Raw genomic sequence first — 25,130 nt, 5'->3', positions numbered from 1 at the left:
ACAGCACATGCTCTAGGCATATGTGCATGCCCCGAAGCACATACGCATGGATTGCTTCATATGAGACCATTGAGGACTGTTGACACACTAGACCTCCGCTACAGACCGAGTATACAGTAAATGTCCCAGCGCGGAACTGCCATCCGAACACGGTAAAATACAACAATTGTTGAAATAACCTACTACTGATCTGTTTTGGAGACCATGCATGATCGACTGGCTAAAGGTGTTTGTCTTTTTATTTTTAAAAATAGTGTCAGGCCTTTTACTAATATGCCTAAAATCATATGCTAGGCTATCACTTTAGGAAATAATTGTTGGATTGAAGAAAACCTTGCGATTTAGAGCACTCGGGACACTGCATGCGTAAAAGCCTAAATTCTGGTGACACTCCTGTAATAACGAGTTTATTGCTGTGACAAATGACCGTTTTGAGGAACAAGAGCATTATCGAATCAGAATGTCAAGGCTACAGATTCATCATCGGTAACCTATGAGCCGTAGCCAAGAACATGTGTGAAAAGCAAATCAGATTAGGTTATAATTAGGCTATGTTTACGCGATGTTGGCCTATTTTCTTACACCAATGAGTCCAGGCTATAATTTCACACTAAAGTAATAGGCTGTATTGCTGCAAGCCTATCCTATTTCAGTGTGTGTGTGTGTGTGTGTGTGTGTGTGTGTGTGTGTGTGTGTGTGTGTGTGTGTGTGTGTGTGTGTGTGTGTGTGTGTGTGTGTGTGTGTGTGTGTGTGTGTGTGTGTGTGTGTGTGTGTGTGTGTGTGTGTGTGCTCGTGGATTGATTATTTTATTAAAGTCAGAGTCAAGTATATTCCACCTAACGGAGAGAGCAGAGCTCAAACGAGCGCCTGTTTACCTCATGCTGACCCCTTCAACTCCAGTTGACTCTGCTCAAGAGCTGCACTGTAATGGATGCGACCGGTTGATTATCTCGATTCTTAATACAGACGCAGCGCCCTGCAGTGAAATGATGTGTGGAGGATGGTAGCATTTGAGCTAATATACATGTAGGTTATCCTAGCTATTATATAATAAAGGGAAAGAGTATAATTAAGCAATAAGGCCCAAGGGGGTGTGGTATATGGCCATTATACCACGTTTAAGGGCTGTTCTTTACACACGACGCAAAGCGGACTGCCTGGACACAGCCCTTAGCCGTGCAATATTGGCCATATACCACAAACTCCCGAGGTGCCTTATTGCTTATTGCTTATTGCTATTATAAACTGGTTACCAACGTAATTAGAGCAGGAAAACACATATTTTGTTATCTCAGTGGTGTAGGTCTGATACCACAGCTGCCAGTCAATGAGTATTCAGGGTTCAAACCACACAGTTTATTATAGTATTTATATCCTGAGATCATGCATGCATGTATTTACAGAAATTGCTCCCCTCTTAAATAGGGATAATAGTACCTTCATGCTCTTTACATCAAACCAAATCCTCATAAACCGACCTCCATTTTCTTAAAATAATCCCTGACCATGCAGGAAATAAATTAATCTCTCTCTCCTCTCTCTCCTCTCTCTCCGTCTCTCTCTCCTCTCTCTCCTCTCTCTCCGTCTCTCTCTCCGTCTCTCGGTCTGTCTCTCAGATTCATAGCATCTTTATTAGCATGAATGACAAGGCCACTGCGCTCTCTGTGTCTGAGCGAAAGGGGGGTGGGGTGTGGGAGGGAGGGAGGGAGGTAGAGCAATCTTATAGGCCTACATGATTTCAGTAACTGGCTATGACGCGAGGGTATGATGGGGGGTGGGGGCTGAAAAACGTAGGGGGTGCCTTGAAATGGGTAATTCCTGATTTGAGGGTCAAACCGAGCTCCAGCTCCGCACACGATAGACTGCTGCATGGAGATAGAGGGAGAGGAGTGGGGAATGCGGGAAAAGACTGGGGGTCTCTGGTGGACCAGGCTGGCTTCGGCAACCGTCAACGGTTAGAGTCAGACATAGGGAAATTCATTCAGATGCATGGTACAATCCAGTTTTAAAATACTAAACGTATATAGCCTAACCTTCGTCCAGTGTGATTATTCCCCATAATAATGCGTTACTGACGGAGGTCTGACGGAGTGTTCTATTTAATTCGGTGAACTCTGTGGGTCTGCTTGTTTGGAGAATTTCGGATTAGGTGACACAGCGACTCTGGACCCTGATCTAACAAACACACACACACACCAGGATGCCCGTGGAACTCTGGTCTCCAGGACTGAAACAGAACAGCGCATGAGGTACACAGACCCGAAGAGTGTGTGAGGAGTGTTTAAGTGAATGTGTGCGGCTGGATGAGGTGTTGTTTAGACTCAACGGCTTAGCTTTAGACTGTCTCTATGTCTTCAATATTCGGGTCCAGAGTTAATGTAGAGTGCAGACCTGTGTTCAAATTCTTTGAAAGTAATTGAAATAGCCTAAAGACATTTCGAAGTAAGTATTTGGATCATTTTTATTTGAAAATATAAGTAGGCTAGTTGAATATTGGAATGTTTTTGGAAACACTTGGAAAGTGTTTGAAAATACACAAATACACAGACAAGTGTATTTTCAAATACAAATATTTAAATAGCATTTTAACCAAGGTCCGTTTGCTTCAAGTGGTATTTGAAATAATGGAAACAAGTATCCTATTTCAAAATAGTGTAGTTTCGGGCTATTTACATGAATTTACTTGCAAATACTTTCAAATAATTCCAATATAAGTAGCTAATTTGGCCACATTATTTGAAAATACTCAAATACAGGGAAAATAAGTATTTCAATAACAAATAGGCCTTGTAAATACGCATGTATTTGAGGCCAGGTCTGGTACAGTGAGGTGCAGTCCGGGATTTTACCAACAATAAGCCAAACTGGACCCCTCTTCGCTCGTCTAGAAACACTGTTTGGATTTAGTGTCATTGTAAATTTTATTGTCAATAATTTATAGAAAACAAAACTATGTTTTACCAGTGGGCCCTGATCATTCACAGCTTATAATAATAGCATCTTTATATAACCGTCTATCTATTAGCTTACCAATAGCATATTTAATCACTAGTAGGATATTGTTACGCATTATTAGTAACGATATGCTACATACAATATTATGATCACTAAGCCTATTCCTATTATTGTTATCTTATTATTAATTACGACTGTTATTCTATTATTATGATGATGATAATGATTATTACTATTGTTATTATTACACGTTGTTAAATGTGCCCACGCTGTGATTTAGCCAAAACACATTTTAAATAATAGATTAATAATAGATAAAGCCTTAGCCTACTGATATTTAACAAGACTACATGTTGCAGATGACTATCTAAGTTAGAATTATATACATTTCACTGACTATCTAAATATACATTTAAATGTTTATTTAAATGTATATTTTAATTATGCTTATTTTTTCTCATTTGTTTCATTTGATTATCTAGACCATTTATGTGTGAGCATATTTCTTTAGGCCCAATATGTTTTCAAATGCACAACACAGCTTATTTTGTAATATAGTTTTGTTTGAATTTTGTCCTATTTTCTGTGAAATTAGACTGAGGTTTATATTGAATTCAAATAATTATTATCAGCTCTGTTATCCCAGGCCTGATAGGTTAATAATAAAGTATTAACATACTGTATTTTAGGCCTATCAGATAATAGTGTGTGTGTGTGTGTGTGTTGTGTCTATCCCGTCAGTGTGTCCCTTGGTGTCAGGTACTGTAGAGTGTGTGATGGCTAACGGCGGGGACCCGTTCGCCATCACAGAGCGCATGGACACAGACACCGAATCACCGAAAGAGAACCAACCCGAGAACCACACTAGCTCCAGCTCTCCACCGTCACCGGAGACCTCGTGCACACAGCAGGTAACTTCCGGTTTGTGAGTGTGTAAATGTAACATTTTTCAAAACATGAAAACGATGCACTTGTATATTTTTTTTAATTGTGGGTGATCACGATTTATGCATGATTTTGTCTTCTAAAGCGAAGTGGGAAAGTAATTGTTGAAAATAATGTAATTCAGTTAATAGTCTATAGTAGACCCATAGCCTATTGAAGAGAACAAATGAAAATACTCTGAATAATATAGGCCACTAATTTAAACGATTATTCCCCCAATTTAAAAACTAAAGTCGACGAAATAGCGCATTTCATTTCAAAGCAGAAACAAATAGCCAATTTTAGGAACGCGGGGCTGAATATGACCTAGATTTGGTTTCTAAACAGTGGGTTGGTTACCTAGAACATGCCCAGAGCAACACTGACTGACTGACTCTCTGGTTAAATCTGTGTCAAACTCAGTTAGTGAAAATATCGGGCTTTTCTTATAAATGTGAAACCTTCAGTAGCATATTTAACAGTGTAGGCCTATGCAGCATCTAATAAATAGGCTTACAATAGTTATTGTTATTAATATGAATATATGGCCAAACGTATTGTCATTTTAATCAAACCGTTCCAATAGTTCAACAGTCTCATTAAGATAAAATACATTGTTATTGGTCAGGCTGTAAAGGCTTACGTTTGTTTGTTTTTTAAACTGTTTTTACAATGTTCAGTTAAGTTTATGTAGGCCTATCGGTAGGATCGTCCTTCAAGGAGGGATCGGGACTTTGGTTGAAATATTTAGTATATATATATATCTTATCTCATCTGTTCTCTGTTCTCAGGGGATGGAGGGAATAAAAGTCTACCTGCACGAGCGCGAGCTGTGGGAGAAGTTCCATGAGGTCGGAACAGAGATGATTATCACTAAAGCGGGAAGGTAAATGCGTGCTCTATGTGTTTTTGCATTAGAGGAGAATGAACATTCGTGTCCATTATAGGCTACAATTAAGCCTATAAACGAGTATATATGGTTTTCTCTCTTTTTACGTTAGGCTTACTTAGGCTATATGTTTTTTGAGCTTCCGTTAATTAACAACTGAACATTTAGGGGGAAAAAAAGTGTCCACTAGGCCTAGACCTGTTAAACATGTAACATTTGTGTGATTAAGCCTACTGTTTATAACGTTTTGTATTTATAATTAGGCCCATAACAAATAGGCTATTGGCCGGGTACACATTATCAAGTAATACAATTTTCTCATTAGCCTAATAAATGATTGGGGAAACCTCTTTCTCAAAGCTACGCCTCCAAATCACCTCCTGTACGTGTTATTCTACGCACACATTTTGTCTTGCTGCTCACACTTCACCCCCCTTCACGTTTCTCTCTTTACTCACCCTCTTCTGATCGAACCATGATGATGTATCCTCCCACTTGTCACAAACTGATTGGTTGAATCAACGTAGCTAGTAACTTGTCAATGTATTGTGACGTGGAATCTACGTGAAATAGGATTTGAGAAAAAAAAGTAATCAACTGTTGTTTGGAAGGTGACATTTCAACCACAGGATTATGTCATCATTGTAACCAGTTTTCAACATAGACAAACTTGTATGAAATATGTTGAATTTGTACCTTTGAAACAAAGTTATATCTTCAACACATAGACAAACCCTGTTTAAAATATGTTGAATATGTACCTTTGAAACAACGTTATATCTTCAACACATAGACAAACCCTGTTTAAAATATGTTGAATATGTACCTTTGAAACAACGTTATATCTTCAACACATAGACAAACCCTGTTTAAAATATGTTGAATATGTACCTTTGAAACAACGTTATATCTTCAACACATAGACAAACCCTGTTTAAAATATGTTGAATATGTACCTTTGAAACAACGTTATATCTTCAACACATAGACAAACCCTGTTTAAAATATGTTGAATTTGTACCTTTGAAACAACGTTATATCTTCAACACATAGACAAACCCTGTTTAAAATATGTTGAATATGTACCTTTGAAACAACGTTATATCTTCAACACATAGACAAACCCTGTTTAAAATATGTTGAATATGTACCTTTGAAACAACGTTATATCTTCAACACATAGACAAACCCTGTTTAAAATATGTTGAATATGTACCTTTGAAACAACGTTATATCTTCAACACATAGACAAACCATGTTTAAAATATGTTGAATATGTACCTTTGAAACAGCTTTGGAGCTTCAATTTACAGTGAGCTCCAAAAGTATACAGCAATATCAATGGAATACATTTAACTCTGAAAGTGTTAAATGTACACTAATTTCAGTGAACATATGAGTCCCACTGAACTAGTGTTAAAATAACACGTTTGAAAGCGTTAAAGATTTAACTCTGTTACATTGTTCCCAATTGAAATCTTAAAGTGTTCAAATGAACTTGGTTGTGGTGTTTGCATAGCTCTACTGTAGAGTCATATGCAACACCTACAGTGTAAAACACTTCATTTAGAGTAAACTGGACTCACTTTGCTTAGTGCTGATGCTGTTAAACTTTCTCAGTGTTAGAAATGAACACCTCTAGTGTTACAGTAGATACTTTTTAGGTGTTGTTTTAACACTATGGTGTAAACGCCTAATTTGCATATTTCCCGGGTGCCTTTTCTTTGAGTGAATTGTAGAGTTTCCACCCATGACTGTATTTGTTAGTGACAGAGACATGGTTGTTTCATTATTTCATTTTAAAGGCCTGTGGCATTCACCAAGTGAGTACCTAGTCATATGTGATCATTCAAATTAAACTCTATGACAATACAATACATATATCATAAGGCCTTACTATGATGGCTTACCTGTACACAGTGGCGTTAGGATACTGCTGGTTTACAGGCCACATCAGGCCTGCAAGTCACATTATGCTGGCTTGCAAAGTGATGTGTAATTCCTATTGGAATCCAGTCAGAGTTAGGATATTCAACAGCTGGAATTTTTTTATCACCTGCAACCTGCATTCAGAATGACTTTCAGGTTTAGGAAAGTTGAGAAGAAGACTACCTAAACCATTTAAACTGGAACAACCATTTCAGTAACAGGTACAATACATCTAACTAATTGATTGTATGTTATTTATCTTTGTGTAGCATAAGATTAATAAATCAATCAAAACCAAAAGCAAAAACACAGATATTAAAAATAATCTTTAAAAAATCTACCTGCAGTAGAGCATGCTTGGAGATATGAAATGATAAGCGGGGTTTTGGTGGGACTGTTTTACTCTTCACACTGTACAAAACAACTCTGGTTATTAACACCAACGCTGGGGGTTATTTTACACCACTTAGGGTTCATTTCACTCCTACAGAGTGAGTTTAACTCCTGAATCAACAGGAACATGTTTACACTGAAAAATCATAGTTGGCCAATATGCTGTGTATGAGGACTGTGACAAATCTTTGTTGTTTTGGCTCTGTGCTCTAGCACTTTGGATTTGAAATGATATGATGACGACGAGGTTAAAGTGTAGACTGTCAGCTTTAATTTGAGGAAATGTTCATCCATATCGGGTGAACCATTCAGAAAGTACAGCACTTTTTGTACATAGTCGCCCAATTTTAGGGGACCAAAAGTATTGGGACAAATTCACTTATGTGTATTAAGGTAGTCAAAAGTATAATATTTAGTCCCATATTCCTTGCACGCAATGATTCCATCAAGCCTGTGACTCTACAAACTTGTTGGATACATTTGCTGTTTGCTTTGGTTGTGTTTCAGATTATTTTGTGCCCAATAGAAATTAACAGTAAATAATGTGTTGTGTCATTTTTTACTCACTTTTATTGTAAATAAGAATGTGATTAAAAATACTTCTACATTAATGTGGATGCTACCATGATGACTGATAATCCTGAATTAATTGTGAATATTGATGAGTTAGAAAGTTACAGAGGCATGACTACTTTAATACACATACATATAAGTTAATTTGTCCCAGTACTTTTTGTCCCTTTTGGAGCTCACTGTATATCCGCCATCAGAAAAAAAACAATAGGCTAGAGTGAAGGGTAACGATGCTTCGTGGTAGGCAGCTGTTGATGTGTGCAAAGGGTTCCTGGTTCGAACCCAGGTAGGGGCGAGGAGAGGGACGGAAGCTATACTGTTACATACGTATTGACTCAAGACATTTCAGCTGTTCATTTTATTTATTTGTAAAAATGTCTAAACACGTAATTCCACTATGACCTTATGGGGTATTGTGTGTAGATCAGTGACATAACATCTAAAGAAAGGTTCATTCATTTTAAATACAGGCTGTAACACAACCAAATGTGGAATAAGTAAATGGGTGTGAATAAGGCACGGTATAGGCACAGTATAGGCACTGTATAGGCACGGTATAGGCACTGTATAGGCACAGTATAGGCACAGTATAGGCACTGTATAGGCACGGTATAGGCACTGTATAGGCACTGTATAGGCACGGTATAGGCACTGTATAGGCACGGTATAGGCACGGTATAGGCACTGTATAGGCACGGTATAGGCACTGTATAGGCACGGTATAGGCACTGTATAGGCACGGTATAGGCTCGGTATAGGCACGGTATAGGCACTGTATAGGCACGGTATAGGCACTGTATAGGCACGGTATAGGCACAGTATAGGCACTGTATAGGCACGGTATAGGCACTGTATAGGCACAGTATAGGCACTGTATAGGCACGGTATAGGCACTGTATAGGCACGGTATAGGCACGGTATAGGCACTGTATAGGCACGGTATAGGCACGGTATAGGCACGGTATAGGCACTGTATAGGCACGGTATAGGCACAGTATAGGCACGGTATAGGCACTGTATAGGCACGGTATAGGCACTGTATAGGCACGGTATAGGCACTGTATAGGCACTGTATAGGCACTGTATAGGCACGGTATAGGCACTGTATAGGCACTGTATAGGCACGGTATAGGCACAGTATAGGCACAGTATAGGCACTGTATAGGCACAGTATAGGCACTGTATAGGCACGGTATAGGCACGGTATAGGCACGGTATAGGCACAGTATAGGCACTGTATAGGCACGGTATAGGCACGGTATAGGCACGGTATAGGCACTGTATAGGCACGGTATAGGCACGGTATAGGCACTGTATAGGCACGGTATAGGCACAGTATAGGCACTGTATAGGCACGGTATAGGCACTGTATAGGCACAGTATAGGCACAGTATAGGCACTGTATAGGCACGGTATAGGCACTGTATAGGCACTGTATAGGCACGGTATAGGCACGGTATAGGCACGGTATAGGCACGGTATAGGCACTGTATAGGCACGGTATAGGCACGGTATAGGCACGGTATAGGCACTGTATAGGCACTGTATAGGCACGGTATAGGCACTGTATAGGCACTGTATAGGCACAGTATAGGCACGGTATAGGCCCTGTATAGGCACAGTATAGGCACTGTATAGGCACGGTATAGGCACTGTATAGGCACGGTATAGGCACGGTATAGGCACGGTATAGGCACGGTATAGGCACGGTATGGGCACGGTATGGGCACGGTATGGGCACGGTATAGGCACGGTATAGGCACGGTATAGGCACGGTATAGGCACGGTATAGGCACGGTATGGGCACGGTATAGGCACGGTATAGGCACGGTATAGGCACGGTATAGGCACGGTATAGGCCTAGGGTTTCAAGCTTTGGTTGATTTGAAATGTAATCTTCAAATTAATCATTGGATTCAAGTCTCTATCTTAATCAAAAATCAAGGCAAAAGAATAGGACTAAATCAAACTTTATTTCAAGTGCATTTAATGTTTGATTAGATTTAGTCCTATTATTTAACATAGATTTTTGGTTGAGGTGAAGACGTCTATATCAATTTGTAGACTATCTGGATATTGAATTGTGCCAACGTAACCAAGTATCAACATTTGAAGGAGATGTATCTTCTGCTTGGATAGTTCCATCTGTGCCACTGACTAATTCCAGTTTGTCTACAAATTATTCATTGATATGTTGGATCCACTTCTGCATCTCAAACAAAAATCTAAGTTAAACAATAGTACTAAATCCAATCAAATTTGAAATACACTTTAAATAAAGTTAGATTTGATTTAGTCATGTTCTTTAACTTTGATTCTTTGTTGAGATGGAGATGTGAATCCAATTGATCAATGAATAATTTGTAGACAATACTGGAATTAATACCAGTCTAAATCAGTGGCACAAAAGATACAAATGTTGATATTTAGTTGCATTGACAACAAAACACAATTCAATATCACTTTTGTAATGCAATAAATAGCCTTTTAACTTGTTAACAAATGATCCTGAAGTTTGGATTCACATCTCCGACTAAACCAAAAATAAACTTTAAAGAATAGGATTAAGGCTGTGGCTCAGATGAAACTATCCAAGCATTCAATATCCTTTAAATATTAATATTTGGTTGTGTTGTCAATAGCCTAAAGCTAAAACTATTTTAGAAACTAAAGTAACAGTATTTTTTCTATCTTAAAATGGTCACATTTTGAGCTTAGCCTAACGTAACTATACATGTATTTTTATGTCATCTTAGAAAGCGTGCATGATCAAGATAGCAGCGATAACACATGTAGATGATCACTAAACCAAACATCTGACATTGTTTTTCCATTGGAATTTGGCTGTGATTTCAGAAGTGTTGAAAGCATAGTGATGACACGTTGGCAATTCAACAAACTTCTGTCTGTCTTTTTGAGTGGGTGAATAAAGGTTGAAATCTCATTGATCAACACCTCAACCAAATATTACCCACATTTCCACATTGAAGTGACATGGTGTGCCCAGCGGGCTATGTATCTGCCTCATACTTCTGAACAGTTTAAATAAAAACTCTGCAGTGATTTATGAAGACTGCCTACAGCCATATCTGTCTGTTGTATTGGATATTGCACTTGCACAAGAGGGACGCAGTCCCTACACATTGCATTGGAGAAAAAACCATTTGCATGTTGTGTGATGATGGAGGCTAATCTTTGTAGTTGTCATACGGAAGCCACTAGCCAGAGTTGCTGAAAAAAACACTGCTACTTTGACTGCCTGTCTGCTTCCTGCTTAGCCAATGTTTACGATGATGATTGAAAATAACTTTAAAACGCTAATTGGACTATGACTGTGTCTTGCTTGTGTTTGATATGCTGCCTAGATAGCTGCATGCAACTCCCCACTTGGGTTTGTACGAACATGTTGATCATGTCTTTTGTGTTCAACATGTAAATAGCTGCATGTTGCTTAACTCCTCTCCGGAAAAAAGAACATGAAATCATGTTTATGCTTAATTATCCTACTGAGGCATGGAATTCAATAGAGAGAACATGTCGACCATATCCTTTGTGTACAACATGAAGTTTGTAGGCTACACCAGACAGTCGTTCATCGCCGATTTAAGGAGGGGGAAGCGGCAACAGAGCAGTGGGCAGCAGCTACATCTTTTTTTAGGAGGGCAGAAATCTCAGTATCTTTAGCCAGAACAAATTGGGCCTCCAGAAAATCTGGAACCGCAGCCACTCCATAAATTGTTTCGATGTTTCTCATTTCGTTTCGGGTTTTGCTCACAACTGCAGCAATGGCTGCTATGCCTCAGTGATAGGCTACTGATATTGCCATGATCCCGACTGTCTGTGGTGTTGCTGTCTCGCCAGGCGGATGTTCCCCTGCTACAAGGTGAAGGTTACGGGCCTCAACCCTAAAGCCAAGTACATCCTCCTCATGGATATCGTGCCAGCGGATGACCACCGCTACAAGTTTGCAGATAATAAATGGTAAGCTAGCTATATATCAAAACTTTGTATATTTAAATAGCCTATGTTGTGTGTTTTGAGCTGCTAAAAAGAAATATAAAAAACAGTATATATTTGAACAGCATTATAGAGAGAGAAACATAACACAGAGCAGGGATGTGGATGTTTCGGCCTGCTTACCCGCTGCCGTGACGTCACGGTCCCTCTCAGTGCCCTGTGCTCTGTGGCCTAGTTTCCTGTGTAAGCCTGCTGCCCGCGCATCACACCTCCTGCCCCTGACTGCCGGGTTCAGTCTCAGTACCATGGGTTCATGTGGCGGGCAGATTAAAGGCTAGGTTTCACTGAGGTCAGCACCAGGCTGCAAGGCAGATGTGGGATACTCATAAACTCAGACATTTCCAACTTGCATTTCCAACTACTCGTTGTAGAAAGATCTTACCCGAGTTTCCCTCCTGGGAAGTATCAGATACAACCAATATGAATTTCTATGCTAATAATTTACGCTCATTTTAACTAGGAGGTCCCAGGTTTCTAACATGACTTGAATGCGGCATAAACCCTCTCGTGCTGCGTATGTCTCCTCTCCCTGGTCACATGATGGAGCCCCTTGGCACCCTTAAGGACACGTCATTCATCTGATACAACAGACGATGGGCGCTCCATTTTCAGTCATATGTTTAGACAAGGGACTATGTTAATGCCTAATGTGAATGTTGTTATGCATGGGTAGATTATTTGTTTGTAAATATCAGCGGTGCTCTGTCATTTCCCTGCCATATTTGACAGAAGTGGAATAACTTCAGCGAACATGTTTGCCAGCTCGGTCCAGTTGTTGCCTGTTGGAGGACATTCTTCTCTGACAGATTCCAACTTAAGGAGTCATACACATGACAATAACAAGCACAACACGGCATAGGCTATTGTCATTAAAGTGGCAAGGTTGGGATCAATTCAATTAAATTCCAGTCAATTCAGGAAGTACACTGAAATTCCAGTCAATTCAGGAAGTACACTGAAATTCCAGTCAATTCAGGAAGTACACTGAAATTCCAATTGTCGTCAACGCTTTTCAATTGGTTCAATTTGGTTTACTTTCTGATTTGCCTGGAATACTATAAAACAAAACAGAACATTTAGCATGTTTTAAATATACTGAACATAAATATAAACATGCAACAATTTCAATGATTTTACTGAGTTACAGTTCATATAAGGAAATCAGTCAATTAATTAATTTGGCCCTAATCTATGGATTTCATATGGGCAGTGGTGCAGCCAAGGGTGGGCCTGGGAGGGCATAGCCCCACCCACTGGGGAGCCAGGTCCAGCCAATCGGAATATGTTTTTCCCCACAAAAGGGCTTTATTACAGACAGAAATCCTCCTCAGTTTCTTCAGCTGTCCGGGTGGCTGGTCTCAGACAATCCCACAGGTGAAGAAGCCGAATGTGGGGGTCCTGGGGTGGAGTGGTTACACATGATATGCGGTTGTGAGGCTGTTGGACGTACTGCCATATTCTCAAAAATGACGTTGGAGGCGGCTTATGGTAGAGAAGTTAACATTAAATTATCTGGCAACAGCTCTGGTAGACATTCCTGCAGTCAGCATGCCAATTACACGCTTCCTCAAAACTTGAGACATATGTGGCATTGTGTTGTATGACAAAACTGCACATTTTATAGTGCCATTTTATTGTCCCCAGCACAAGGTGCACCTGTGTAAGGATTATACTGTTTAATCAGCTTTTTGATATGCCACACCTGTCAGGTGGATGGTTTATCTTGGCAAAGGAGAAATACTCAATAACAGGGATGTAAACAAATTTCTGCACAAAATGAGAGAAATAAGCTTTTTGTGCTTATGGAACATTTCTGGAATCTTTCAGCTCATGAAACATGGGACCAACACTACATGTTGCGTTTATATTTTTCCTACATGGGCAATAGTTTTTGGAAACATGTTCACATGCATGGAATTTGCTTGTACCTCATTGCTCTGATTAACACCTGTATTGGTATGAACATATCCTGATGTAACAGACAGGGGCCAGCGGTGTCTCTTTGTAATAAAAGCAGTTGAAGTGTGAGGAGGATGTTGGTCTAGTAATAATAATAGATACAGCCAGCGGCGCAACATGGCATGTCAGATCTATGTCTCTCCTGTGACAGCACGACGAACACAGTAAATAGCATGGCCAGGTTAGTGTGTGTGTGTGTGTGTGTGTGTGTGTGTGTGTGTGTGTGTGTGTGTGTGTGTGTGTGTGTGTGTGTGTGTGTGTGTGTGTGTGTGTGAGAGAGAGAGAGCGAGACACACAGTACGAGGGCCAGGTAAAAGGACAGGGCTGGGTCAGACCAGGGCCAACTGACTCTCACATTAGCATCCAATTGTGATTGATATTTGGTTGAGTTGTCAATGTGTGAATTTTGTGTGTATGTGTGTGTCAGGTCTGTGACGGGGAAGGCGGAGCCGGCCATGCCAGGGAGGTTGTACGTCCATCCTGACTCTCCGGCCACCGGAAGCCACTGGACACGTCAGCTTGTCTCCTTCCAGAAACTCAAACTCACCAACAACCATCTGGACCCCTTCGGACACGTTAGTCCTCAACCTCTCTACCCTGTGTGTGTGTGTGTGTGTGTGTGTGTGTGTGTGTGTGTGTGTGTGTGTGTGAAGGGATAGTGCTGCTGTCTGCTGTGGTTCTGTTAGAACAGTGGTAACCTCAATAATGATGTTAGGTACGTTAAGGGTCATTAGCTCATCCATGCCTGGTGGGACCGTCACACCAATTAGGATTAGGGCTCTCGATGAACGCACACGCACGCGCACACACACACTATTATCTGCTTTCTGCTAGGCCTATTATCTGTTAATACTTTACTATTACACACGGAGCATGGCTACCAGAGAGGGAACAAAATCACTGACACGACAAACATATGCACAGTGCATTGGTACATAAAGACACACATTTGGAAATAAACTATTTAGCTTCAGCATAGCATGCGCCCAGACACAAGGGCACATTTATGGATTGGCCTATTGAATATATCCTTCTACAAGTGGGATTGAGTTAGAGCATTGGTTTAATGTATTTGTTTTTGTTTTATTGCAGATCATATTAAACTCCATGCATAAATACCAGCCCCGCCTCCATATCGTCAAAGCAGACGAATACAACAGGTTTGGTTCCAAGAACACTGCCTTCTGCACGCACGTGTTCTCAGAGACCGCCTTCATCGCCGTGACATCATACCAGAACCACAAGGTACCAAAACACTGAACACACAAAATAATGATAAAAAAAATAAAAAAATTGAAGTCACATTTTTGTTCATCTTATTTGATCAGATATTTCTGGATTATTTTTGCATAGATACAGTTAAATTGTCCAGGTCCTGTTGTACAGGCCAGAGTTATCTTATGGGTATATAGATTTGTGTTAGCCATGTGAATCAGTGCATTTTCCCCCGCGATCACTGTTCTCAACTCAACATGTCCAGTTTGATTACATCCCAGTGTTTACGCATCACAGGGCAGCTCTGACCTGTTCCTTTCCTTTGATCATATATGTTATTGTTCCAGCGCCATAGTGAAATCACTCTCACACACATACAGGTAACTGCCAAAATAAAGGAAACACTTGAGTAAATGAGAGATACGAAGTATATTGAAAGCAGATGCTTTCACACAGGTGTGGGTCCTGAGTGAATTACGCAATTAACATCCCATTATGCTTAGAGTCATGTATCAATATGCCCAGTTGCCTGTTATTTTGGCTACCATGGCTGGAAGAAGAGATCTCAGTGACTTTGAAAGAGGGGTCTCAAAGGAGCATAGGGGGTTTAAATGGTGTGTGTATGTGTGTCTCAGTCACCAGATCTCAACCAAATTGAACACTTATGGCTGTTTATGGAGACAGCGCTTTCCACCACCATCAACAAAACACCAAATGATAGAATTGCTCATTAAAGAAAGGTGTTGCATCCTTCCAATAGAATTCCAGACACTTGTAGAATCTTCAGCAAGATGCATTGAAGCTGTTCTGGCGGCTCGTGGTGGCCCAACGCCCTATTGAGGCAGTTTATGTTGGTGTTTCCTTCACAGTGCATTCGGAAAGTATTTAGACCCCTTCACTTTTATTCACATTTTGTTCCGTTACAACCTTATTCTAAAATGAATTAAAAAAAATATATCTCATCAATCTACACACAATACCCCAAAATGACAAAGCAAAAAGAGGTTTTATATTTTTTTGGCAAATTTATTACAAATTAAAAAACGGAAATATCACATTTACATAAGTATTCAGACCCTTTACTTTGTACTTTGTTGAAGCACATTTGGCAATGATTACACACTGACGGCTTCTTGAGTATGACGCTACAAGCTTGGCACACATGTATTTGGGGAGTTTCTCCCATTCTTCTCTGCAGATCCTCTCAAGCTCTGTCAGGTTGGATGGGGAGCGTCGCTGCACAGATATTTTCAGGTCTTTCCAGAGATGTTTGATGAGGTTCAAGTCTGGACTCTGGCTGGGACACAAGGACATTCAGAGACTTGTCCCGGAGTCACTCCTGCGTTGTCTTGGCTGTGTGCTTAGGGTCGTTGTCCTGTTAGAAGGTGAACCTTCACCCCAGTCTGAGGTCCTGAACGGTCTGGAGCAGGTGTTCATCAAGGATCTCTATGTACTTTGCTCCGTTCATCTTTCCCTCGATCCTGACTAGTTTCCTAGTCCATGCCGCAGAAAAACATCTCCACAGCATGATGCTGCCACCACCATGCTTCACCATAGGGATGGTGCCAGGTTTCCTCCAGACGTGACACTTGGCATTCAGGCCAAAGAGTTCAATCTTGGTTTCATCAGACCGGAGAATCTTGTTCTTTAGGTGCCTTTAGGCAAACTCCAAGTGGGCTGTCATGTGCCTTTTATTGAGGAGTGGCTTCAATGCTGCAGAAATGTTTTGGTACCCTTCCCCAGATCTGTGCCTTGACACAATCCTGTCTCTGAGTTCTACGGACAATTCCTTTGACCTCATAGCTTGGATTTTGCTCTGACATGCACTGTCAACTGTGTGACCGTTATATAGACAGGCATGTGCCTTTCCAAATCCTGTCCAATCAATTGAATTTACCACAGGTGGACTCCAATCAAGTTGTAGAAACATCTCAATGATGATCAGTGGAAACAGGATGCACCTGAGCTCAATTTCAAGTCTTATAGCAAAGGCTCTGAATACTTGTATAAATACTTATGTAAATAAGGTATTTCTGTTTTTTTTAAACGTGTTTTTGCTTTGTCCTTATGGGGTATTGTGTGTTGGTTAATGAGGACATTGTTTTACTTCATCCATTTTAGAATAAGGCTGTAAAGTAACAGAATGTGGAAAAAGTGAAGGGGTCCAAATACTTTCCGAATGCACTATATTTTGGCAGTTACCTGTAGTTTCTCTCTCTCTCTGTCCACACACACACACACACACACACACACACACTGAAACACACACTGAAACACATGAAATACAAGTTCAAATTTTGTGCAATACAAAATTCTAAACTATTGAATGCAAATTGAATTCCTGACCACAAATTGCACTGTGATAAACACATCACCACGTCTAACAAGAAAAACACAAACCAACGGCAAGTTTCCCACCGTGTCATTGTCAATGAAAATACCTATTTTTCACCCCAAATGCTCCTAGAACAACTAAATGTTCCTAGAACAACTATATTTCACTTAAGGACTTTAAAGCTGGAGTCCTTGGTGAAACTGCTACGTTCATTTGGGATATTACAACAACAAAGGAATTACAGCAAACAACTAACTTTGTTTAGTTCTTTTCCCCTCACCTCTGTTTTGTCCATGAAACAATAACAAAGGTGCTGTGGGCCAACAGCGGCGCTGTTTCTCCTAATGCGGATTCCATCTCTAGACCTGCCAACTGTTTAGGGAAACAGTTTACACTGCGATTCTGCTGGTTCAAAATGAATACTTTCAGTACATGGTTAGTGTCTGTGGAATTTCCATGTTGTGTTCCAGAATCCCAGATTCGAGCAACTGTTCAGGTCTAGATTCAACATTTAGTGTCTCATGGATCAGCACAGTAACACAAAGGGCTGGGCAGGGTGTTTGGTGATCTAAGGCAGTGTGTTGTGTCCCTGTCAGATCACCCAGCTGAAGATAGAGAACAACCCATTCGCTAAGGGCTTCAGAGGCAGTGATGACATGGAGCTGCACCGCATGGCTAAGATACAGGGGTGAGTACAGATTCTCTCCCTCTCTCTCTTTCTCTCTTTCGCTCTCTCTCCCTCTCTCCTTCTCGCTCTCTCTCTCTGAAAAGGACAGTCTATTTTGTGCATATTGTGTGAGGCGGTTTGAGTAAGTGTCCTCTCAGAAATCGACTGTAAACTTAGGAGAAGGGAAGAGGAGGGGAGGAGAGGGGATGAGGAGGGGAGGAGAGGGGATGAGGAGGGAGGACTGGGGAGTCACTGTACTGCTCTAGGTGAAGACTGAGGGAGGTGAAAAGAAGAGAGGGAATGGACTGGGGTGTTAGAGAGACGATGAGAGCAGAGAGAGAGATGAGGGAGAGTATCTGGAGTGGCATGCGGATGAGAGTTTATTTTTAGAGTAGCATTTTATCTTTCAGCACTGTGTGTGTGTGTGTGTGTGTGTGTGTGTGTGTGTGTGTGTGTGTGTGTGTGTGTGTGTGTGTGTGTGTGTGTGTCCCCTACATACCACTGAGGTCACCGAGAGGCCAGTGTTCAAGAGAGGGAGAGAGTAAAATTCTATCATAACATGCAAATCTTTAATAGAAAAATAATGATCAAACTGGGAGGGAGACTACAAAAAGAAAGGAATACTGAGTGTGTAAACTGGGAGGAGACTACAAAAAGAAAGGAATACTGAGTGTGTAAACTGGGAGGGAGACTACAAAAGAAAGGAATACTGAGTGTGTAAACTGGGAGGGAGACTATAAAAACAAAGGAATACTGAGTGTGTAAACTGGGAGGAGACTACAAAAAGAAAGTAATACTGAGTGTGTAAACTGGGAGGAGACTACAAAAAGAAAGGAATACTGAGTGTGTAAACTGGGAGGGAGACTACAAAAGAAAGGAATACTGAGTGTGTAAACTGGGAGGAGACTACAAAAAGAAAGGAATACTGAGTGTGTAAACTGGGAGGGAGAATACAAAAAGAAAGGAATACTGAGTGTGTAAACTGGGAGGGAGACTACAAAAAGAAAGGAATACTGAGTGTGTAAACTGGGAGGGAGACTACAAAAAGAAAGGAATACTGAGTGTGTAAACTGGGAGGAGAATACAAAAGAAAGGAATACTGAGTGTGTAAACTGGGAGGGAGACTACAAAAAGAAAGGAATACTGAGTGTGTAAACTGGGAGGGAGAATACAAAAAGAAAGGAATACTGAGTGTGTAAACTGGGAGGGAGACTACAAAAAGAAAGGAATACTGAGTGTGTAAACTGGGAGGGAGACTACAAAAAGAAAGGAATACTGAGTGTGTAAACTGGGAGGGAGAATACAAAAAGAAAGGAATACTGAGTGTGTAAACTGGGAGGGAGACTACAAAAGAAAGGAATACTGAGTGTGTAAACTGGGAGGGAGACTACAAAAAGAAAGGAATACTGAGTGTGTAAACTGGGAGGGAGACTACAAAAAGAAAGGAATACTGAGTGTGTAAACTGGGAGGGAGACTACAAAAAGAAAGGAATACTGAGTGTGTAATTGAGGTTTTTGAATCACAAATATGGAAATATACAGGATATTGAAGAACGGGTGGAAGTAAATTATTGTGTAATATTTTAGCAAGCAGCTTAGACAATATTTTCAAATCTACGTTAATTAGACTGTTTGCCTAAAATATATTCATATATCTGCTCACTGGGCACACACTCGTTGAATCAACGTAGTTCCAACGTAATTTGTCAATGTATTATGACGTGGAATCAATGTGGAAAATACATTGGATTGGAAAAAAGTAATCAACCAGCACTGTTAACATCTAATTTCAACCAGCATTATAAACATTGAAATTAGGGTAAAACTTCAACTTAAATACATTGACTTAACCTGACTAACAGATGGTACATCAATAAAAGTGTATTATTAATATTATGAATTTGGCATCCACGTGGGCTAATGATAACTACTTCTAAACTTTCAAAGATCCAATCAACCATGGATAAATGATAGTATACCTACCTACATGTAGAAATGATGGTGTCCTTTGTTGGGCAAATCAGATGTCAATGTAGCCTACATCAACGCAACCTCACTCGAATTTACTTTCACATACAGATTGCGTAAGAAAGGTTAGAGGAGTTACCTTCAACTATTCAATGTTATTTAGGTAGTCTACGGAAATGACTACGGAAGCTGATTAATGTCTGAATGTGTTGAAATAATAGCTCATCTGAAACAAGCACAGCTTGTTTCCAAAGCTAAGCAGGGTACATAGAGGTAGGCATCTGCATGGTAGACTTGTTATCAAGTGCATTACCCCTCATATACCATTTAAAGAGTCACTGTTCAGACAGAAATCACTGGACTGTGACTTCACATTTTATTTCAATATACCTCTTTATTTAGGTTGATAGCTTTAACCGTTGAAACAATGATGTTTATTGAAACATACCATTTTACTATCATTGAAACGAGGTCAAAGGCAATTTAAATGTATACATATTTCTGATGATTATGTTGAAATTAGATTGATGTAACAACCTGTTAGTCAGGTTATGTCAATATATTTAAGTTGAAGTTTTTCCCTAATTTCAATTTTTATAATGCTGGTTGAAATGAGATAAAAACAATACTGGTTGATGACTTTTTTCAAATCTAATGTATTGTCCACATTGATTCCACGTCATAATACATTGATAAATTACATTGAAGGTTAATTTAACCAGTGTGTGCCCAGTGGGTGGTGGTTTAGTTTTCTTAATACTGGAGGCTGTCTCATTACTGTGCTTGGACTAAAAGATGATTTGAATATATGTTGCAAATAGTATATATCTCTGCTCCCCCCCCCCTCTCTCTGTCTCTCTCTCTTGCTCTCTCGCCCTCTCTCTCTTGCTCTCTCTGTCTCTCTCTCTTGCTCTCTCTCTCGCCCTCTCTCTCTTGCTCTCTCTGTCTCTCTCTCTGCTCTCTCTCTCGCCCTCTCTCTCTTGCTCTCTCTGTCTCTCTCTCTTGCTCTCTCTCTCGCCCTCTCTCTCTTGCTCTCTCTGTCTCTCTCTCTTGCTCTCTCTCTCGCCCTCTCTCTCTTGCTCTCTCTGTCTCTCTCTCTTGCTCTCTCTCTCTTGCTCTCTCTGTCTCTCTCTCTTGCTCTCTCTCTCGCCCTCTCTCTCTTGCTCTCTCTGTCTCTCTCTCTTGCTCTCTCTCTCGCCCTCTCTCTGTCTCTCTCTCTGTCTCTCTCTGTCTCTCTCTCTTGCTCTCTCTCTCTCGCCCTCTCTCTCTTGCTCTCTCTGTCTCTCTCTCTTGCTCTCTCTCTCGCCCTCTCTCTCTTGCTCTCTCTGTCTCTCTCTCTTGCTCTCTCTCTCACCCTCTCTCTCTTGCTCTCTCTGTCTCTCTCTCTTGCTCTCTCTCTCTTGCTCTCTCTGTCTCTCTCTCTCTCTTGCTCTCTCTCTCGCCCTCTCTCTCTTGCTCTCTCTGTCTCTCTCTCTTGCTCTCTCTCTCGCCCTCTCTCTGTCTCTCTCTCTGTCTCTCTCTCTGTCTCTCTCTCTGTCTCTCACTCTTGCTCTCTCTGTCTCTCTCTCTTGCTCTCTCTCTTGCTCTCTCTCTTGCTCTCTCTGTCTCTCTCTCTTGCTCTCTCTCTCGCCCCTCTCTCTCTCTTGCTCTCTCTGTCTCTCTCTCTTGCTCTCTCTCTCGCCCTCTCTCTCTTGCTCTCTCTGTCTCTCTCTCTTGCTCTCTCTTGCTCTCTCTCTTGCTCTCTCGCCCTCTCTCTCTCTCTCTCTCTCTCTCTCTCTCTCTCTCTCTCTCTCTCTCTCTCTCTCTCTCTCTCTCTCTCTCTCTCTCTCTCTCTCTTGCTCTCTCTGTCTCTCTCTCTCTCGCCCTCTCTCTCTTGCTCTCTCTGTCTCTCTCTCTCGCCCTCTCTCTCTTGCTCTCTCTGTCTCTCTCTCTTGCTCTCTCTCTCGCCCTCTCTCTGTCTCTCTCTCTGTCTCTCTCTCTCGCCCTCTCTCTCTTGCTCTCTCACTCTTGCTCTCTCTTGCTCTCTCTCTCGCCCTCTCTCTCTTGCTCTCTCTGTCTCTCTCTCTTGCTCTCTCTCTCGCCCTCTCTCTCTTGCTCTCTCTGTCTCTCTCTCTTGCTCTCTCTCTCGCCCTCTCTCTCTTGCTCTCTCTCTCTCTCTCTCTTGCTCTCTCTGTCTCTCTCTCTTTCTCTCTCGCCCTCTCTCTCTTGCTCTCTCGCCCTCTCTCTCTCTCTCTCTCTCTCTCTCTCTCTCTCTCTCTCTCTCTTGCTCTCTCTGTCTCTCTCTCTCGCCCTCTCTCTCTTGCTCTCTCTGTCTCTCTCTCTCGCCCTCTCTCTCTTGCTCTCTCTGTCTCTCTCTCTCGCCCTCTCTCTCTCTCAGTAAGGAGTATCCGGTGGTTCCTCGTAGCTCAGTGCGTCAGAGGGTGTGTCCTAGTGGGAGTCCGTTTGGGGGGGAGGCGAGGGGGTTGGGTTTGCACCCCTATTCCTGTGAGAATGGGGTGAGCAGCACCACCCAGGACCTCCTCATCCCCCCTCCAGCCCCCTACACCCTCCCCCAACCAGACACACAGGAACACATGCAGGTGTACCACTGCAACAAGAGAAAAGGTACGCTGCGCTGCATTTGTACGATTACTGTCACTGTAAACACTGGAGCAGTTTGTATTGCCCCCTAGTCTCTGGAGCAGTTTGTATTGCCCCCTAGTCTCTGGAGCAGTTTGTATTGCCCCTAGTCTCTGGAGCAGTTTGTATTGCCCCCTAGTCTCTGGAGCAGTTTGTATTGCCCCTTAGTCTCTGGAGCAGTTTGTATTGCCCCCTAGTCTCTGGAGCAGTTTGTATTGCCCCTTAGTCTCTGAAGTGATTTGTTTCTATGTCATTGTTAGTGGAAGACCAGTCCCCTTTATAGTGTGTTACTCAATCTTACACCCCCCCTCTCTCTCCACACAGCGGATGATAGCTGTCCTACAGCAGAGAATCACCAGTACAGGAAGCCCTACATCGTCAGTTCTCCCAGCAACGACGAGTCTTACTATCAGCCGTCTGCTTACCCTCATCCCCCTCTCCCTCCCTCCGTCCACCCCCCTCCCCCTGGTCTCTCTGACTCCCCATACAGGTCAGAGGCGGGGCAGCGGCAGGCGTGTATGTTTGCTGGCTCAGAGCCCAGACTGGACAACCTCAGCTGTACATCCTGGTCCTACAGCTGCCCATTGACTCCACCCATGGCCCCCATGACCCCTACTGACCCCTACACAACCTTCCCCCACCAGCCCTACTCCTCCAGTCCCCGGAACGCTCAGCTGAGCTCCATAGCCCACCAAGGCTCTCATCCTCTGGGGGACTCTCTCTCGCACGGCCAGACCCAGAGCTCCGGACCACACCAGACACCCCAACACCCCAGCCCACCCCTCACAGAGTACCACCGCTACCCCTCCTCCCCATCTCCTCCTCAGTACCACACCCTTCACACACATGTCAGTGGAGGGGTCTCCGAATGGAGCGAGGCCACCTGATTGGACCACAGGTGTAGGGGAAAGACTCTGATTGGTGGCTTGGGGTTATGTTTATGTGAGGTGTTCTCATTTTATGTGTGAAGATATTTAATTGTCCAGTTGTGTGTTTCCCTGTGCCATGGGTGGAACGTTAGATGGTCTGTGTGTTATGTTTAAGTCCATCCTCCTCTGACTGGGACCTCTCTGGAAGGAACTGATGTTAGAGGAACTTGGTGGATAAGCATTCAAACCAGAGGGACAGGAAGAAAGATGATGCCATCAACTAAAACGTTCCAAGCTGCATTCCTGAGACTGTTTTTAATACAGTATGTGACCTGTCTGTCACCCTGTCACCCTGTCACCTGAAGATGTGAGACTGTCTCTCTATGGCCGTGGTTCCCAGTTGGTTTGTGACCCACCGAAATCCCTGTGATCCAACAGACAAAACCATATTTCTAATCTGTGTGTCAGCTCAGCTCAGGGCTGCTGTGAGTTAATGTCGGCTGAGAGGGGCTGCGGAGGCCACAGGCAGAGCAGAAGAGAGATAAACTGTTAGTTTACACCAGGCTGCAGGGAGGAAGACCTGCACACACACTGACAAACACAGAGAACTTGTTTAGAGGCTGCCGCATGGCAGAAGACCTGTACACACTCCCATTGCATTTTGGGTATATGCACATCTCATCATCATGCAGCTGTCACTGCTGGCCTCTCCTTTACCCCTGAACTGACCAAACAAAACTCTCTGAACTGACCAATTAACACTTTCCGTTTCTCTAAACTGACCTATCAATCAACACTGTCCTTTACCCCGAACTGACCAATAAACACTCGATCAACACTACATTTCTGTCTCTCTCTGCCCCTCTCTCTCTGTCTGGGTTTCTACCCCCCTTTCAAGCCAGTAGAAGGGAGTCATATAGTCACAGAAGGTTGTGTATAGTCACATTTTAAAACATATTTAGACATCATATGATTATTGTTCTTGTCTAGATATTGTTTTATTTTCCTTGAGAGTCAGCGGGTGCATTAGTTGGAACCAGGTGATGGCCTGGTGTTTTACACTAACACAGGAAGAGTTCATATTGGTTCACAGAGGATCAGTACGTAAGCACTGTATGTGCAGAGAGCGGTTTGTGTGTGTGTGTGTGTGTGTGTGTGTGTGTGTGTGTGTGTGTGTGTGTGTGTGTGTGTGTGTGTGTGTGTGTGTGTGTGTGTGTGTGTGTGTGTGTGTGTGTGTGTGTGTGTGTGTGTGTGTGTGTGTGTGTGTGTGTGAAAGCAATACTTTAAAAAGAGACGTCCTGTGATCATTTGAGAAGTGTTTGTACTTTATTGTGTTGTTGTTGTTTATAGTATTTATTGGCCTTGATATTTTGGCTGGTTTTGTTGTAAGATGGTGAAATTACAGTGTTGGTTGAATTGTTCAAGTTGTTTGTTTCCCATTGAAGTTTTAATTTTTTTGCTTTTCTGCCTCCCGTCATTTCCTTTTGAATACAATATTTATCATGGTTGTAATAAATGGCTTGTTACTTTTTCTGTTCTGATGTGTGTGTGTGTATATATACAAATGTATTTACAGAACTTAAATACATTTGAAGAGAATTTCAAATTACTCAATCTGCTGACATGTTTATGTTCTTTCTGAAGAGACATGCATCACACACACACACACACACACACACACACACACACACACACACACACACACACACACACACACACACACACACACACACACACACACACACACACACACACACACACACACACACACACACACACACACACACACACACACACACACTAAGGCTGAGGAGGGAG

At 41.9% G+C, this 25,130-nt stretch overlaps 1 protein-coding gene across 4 annotated transcripts; it reads left to right on the top strand.

Annotated features, from left to right (window-relative positions):
* Positions 1-24,197, top strand: LOC118393290 (T-box transcription factor TBX5-like). Of its 4 annotated transcripts, XM_052461599.1 has the most exons (10): positions 7-152; positions 2,137-2,249; positions 3,697-3,866; positions 4,671-4,765; positions 11,525-11,644; positions 14,067-14,214; positions 14,732-14,884; positions 17,786-17,877; positions 22,202-22,428; positions 22,768-24,197. In XM_052461599.1, the coding sequence occupies exons 3-10, from the start codon at positions 3,732-3,734 to the stop codon at positions 23,328-23,330; spliced, it is 1,533 nt and encodes a 510-aa protein (XP_052317559.1). In that variant the 5' UTR covers positions 7-152; positions 2,137-2,249; positions 3,697-3,731; the 3' UTR covers positions 23,331-24,197. The 4 variants fall into 4 exon arrangements, with proteins under 4 accessions (XP_052317560.1, XP_052317559.1, XP_052317558.1 ...); XM_052461600.1 differs by lacking the exon at positions 2,137-2,249 and having other exon boundaries at positions 1-152; XM_052461598.1 differs by lacking the exon at positions 7-152 and having other exon boundaries at positions 1,824-2,249.
* Positions 24,198-25,130: the final 933 nt, after the last annotated feature.

Source organism: Oncorhynchus keta, chromosome 14 (genome assembly GCF_023373465.1).
Source record: "Oncorhynchus keta strain PuntledgeMale-10-30-2019 chromosome 14, Oket_V2, whole genome shotgun sequence".
Lineage (NCBI taxonomy): Eukaryota > Metazoa > Chordata > Actinopteri > Salmoniformes > Salmonidae > Oncorhynchus > Oncorhynchus keta.
This window is presented reverse-complemented; position numbering and strand designations above follow the sequence as displayed.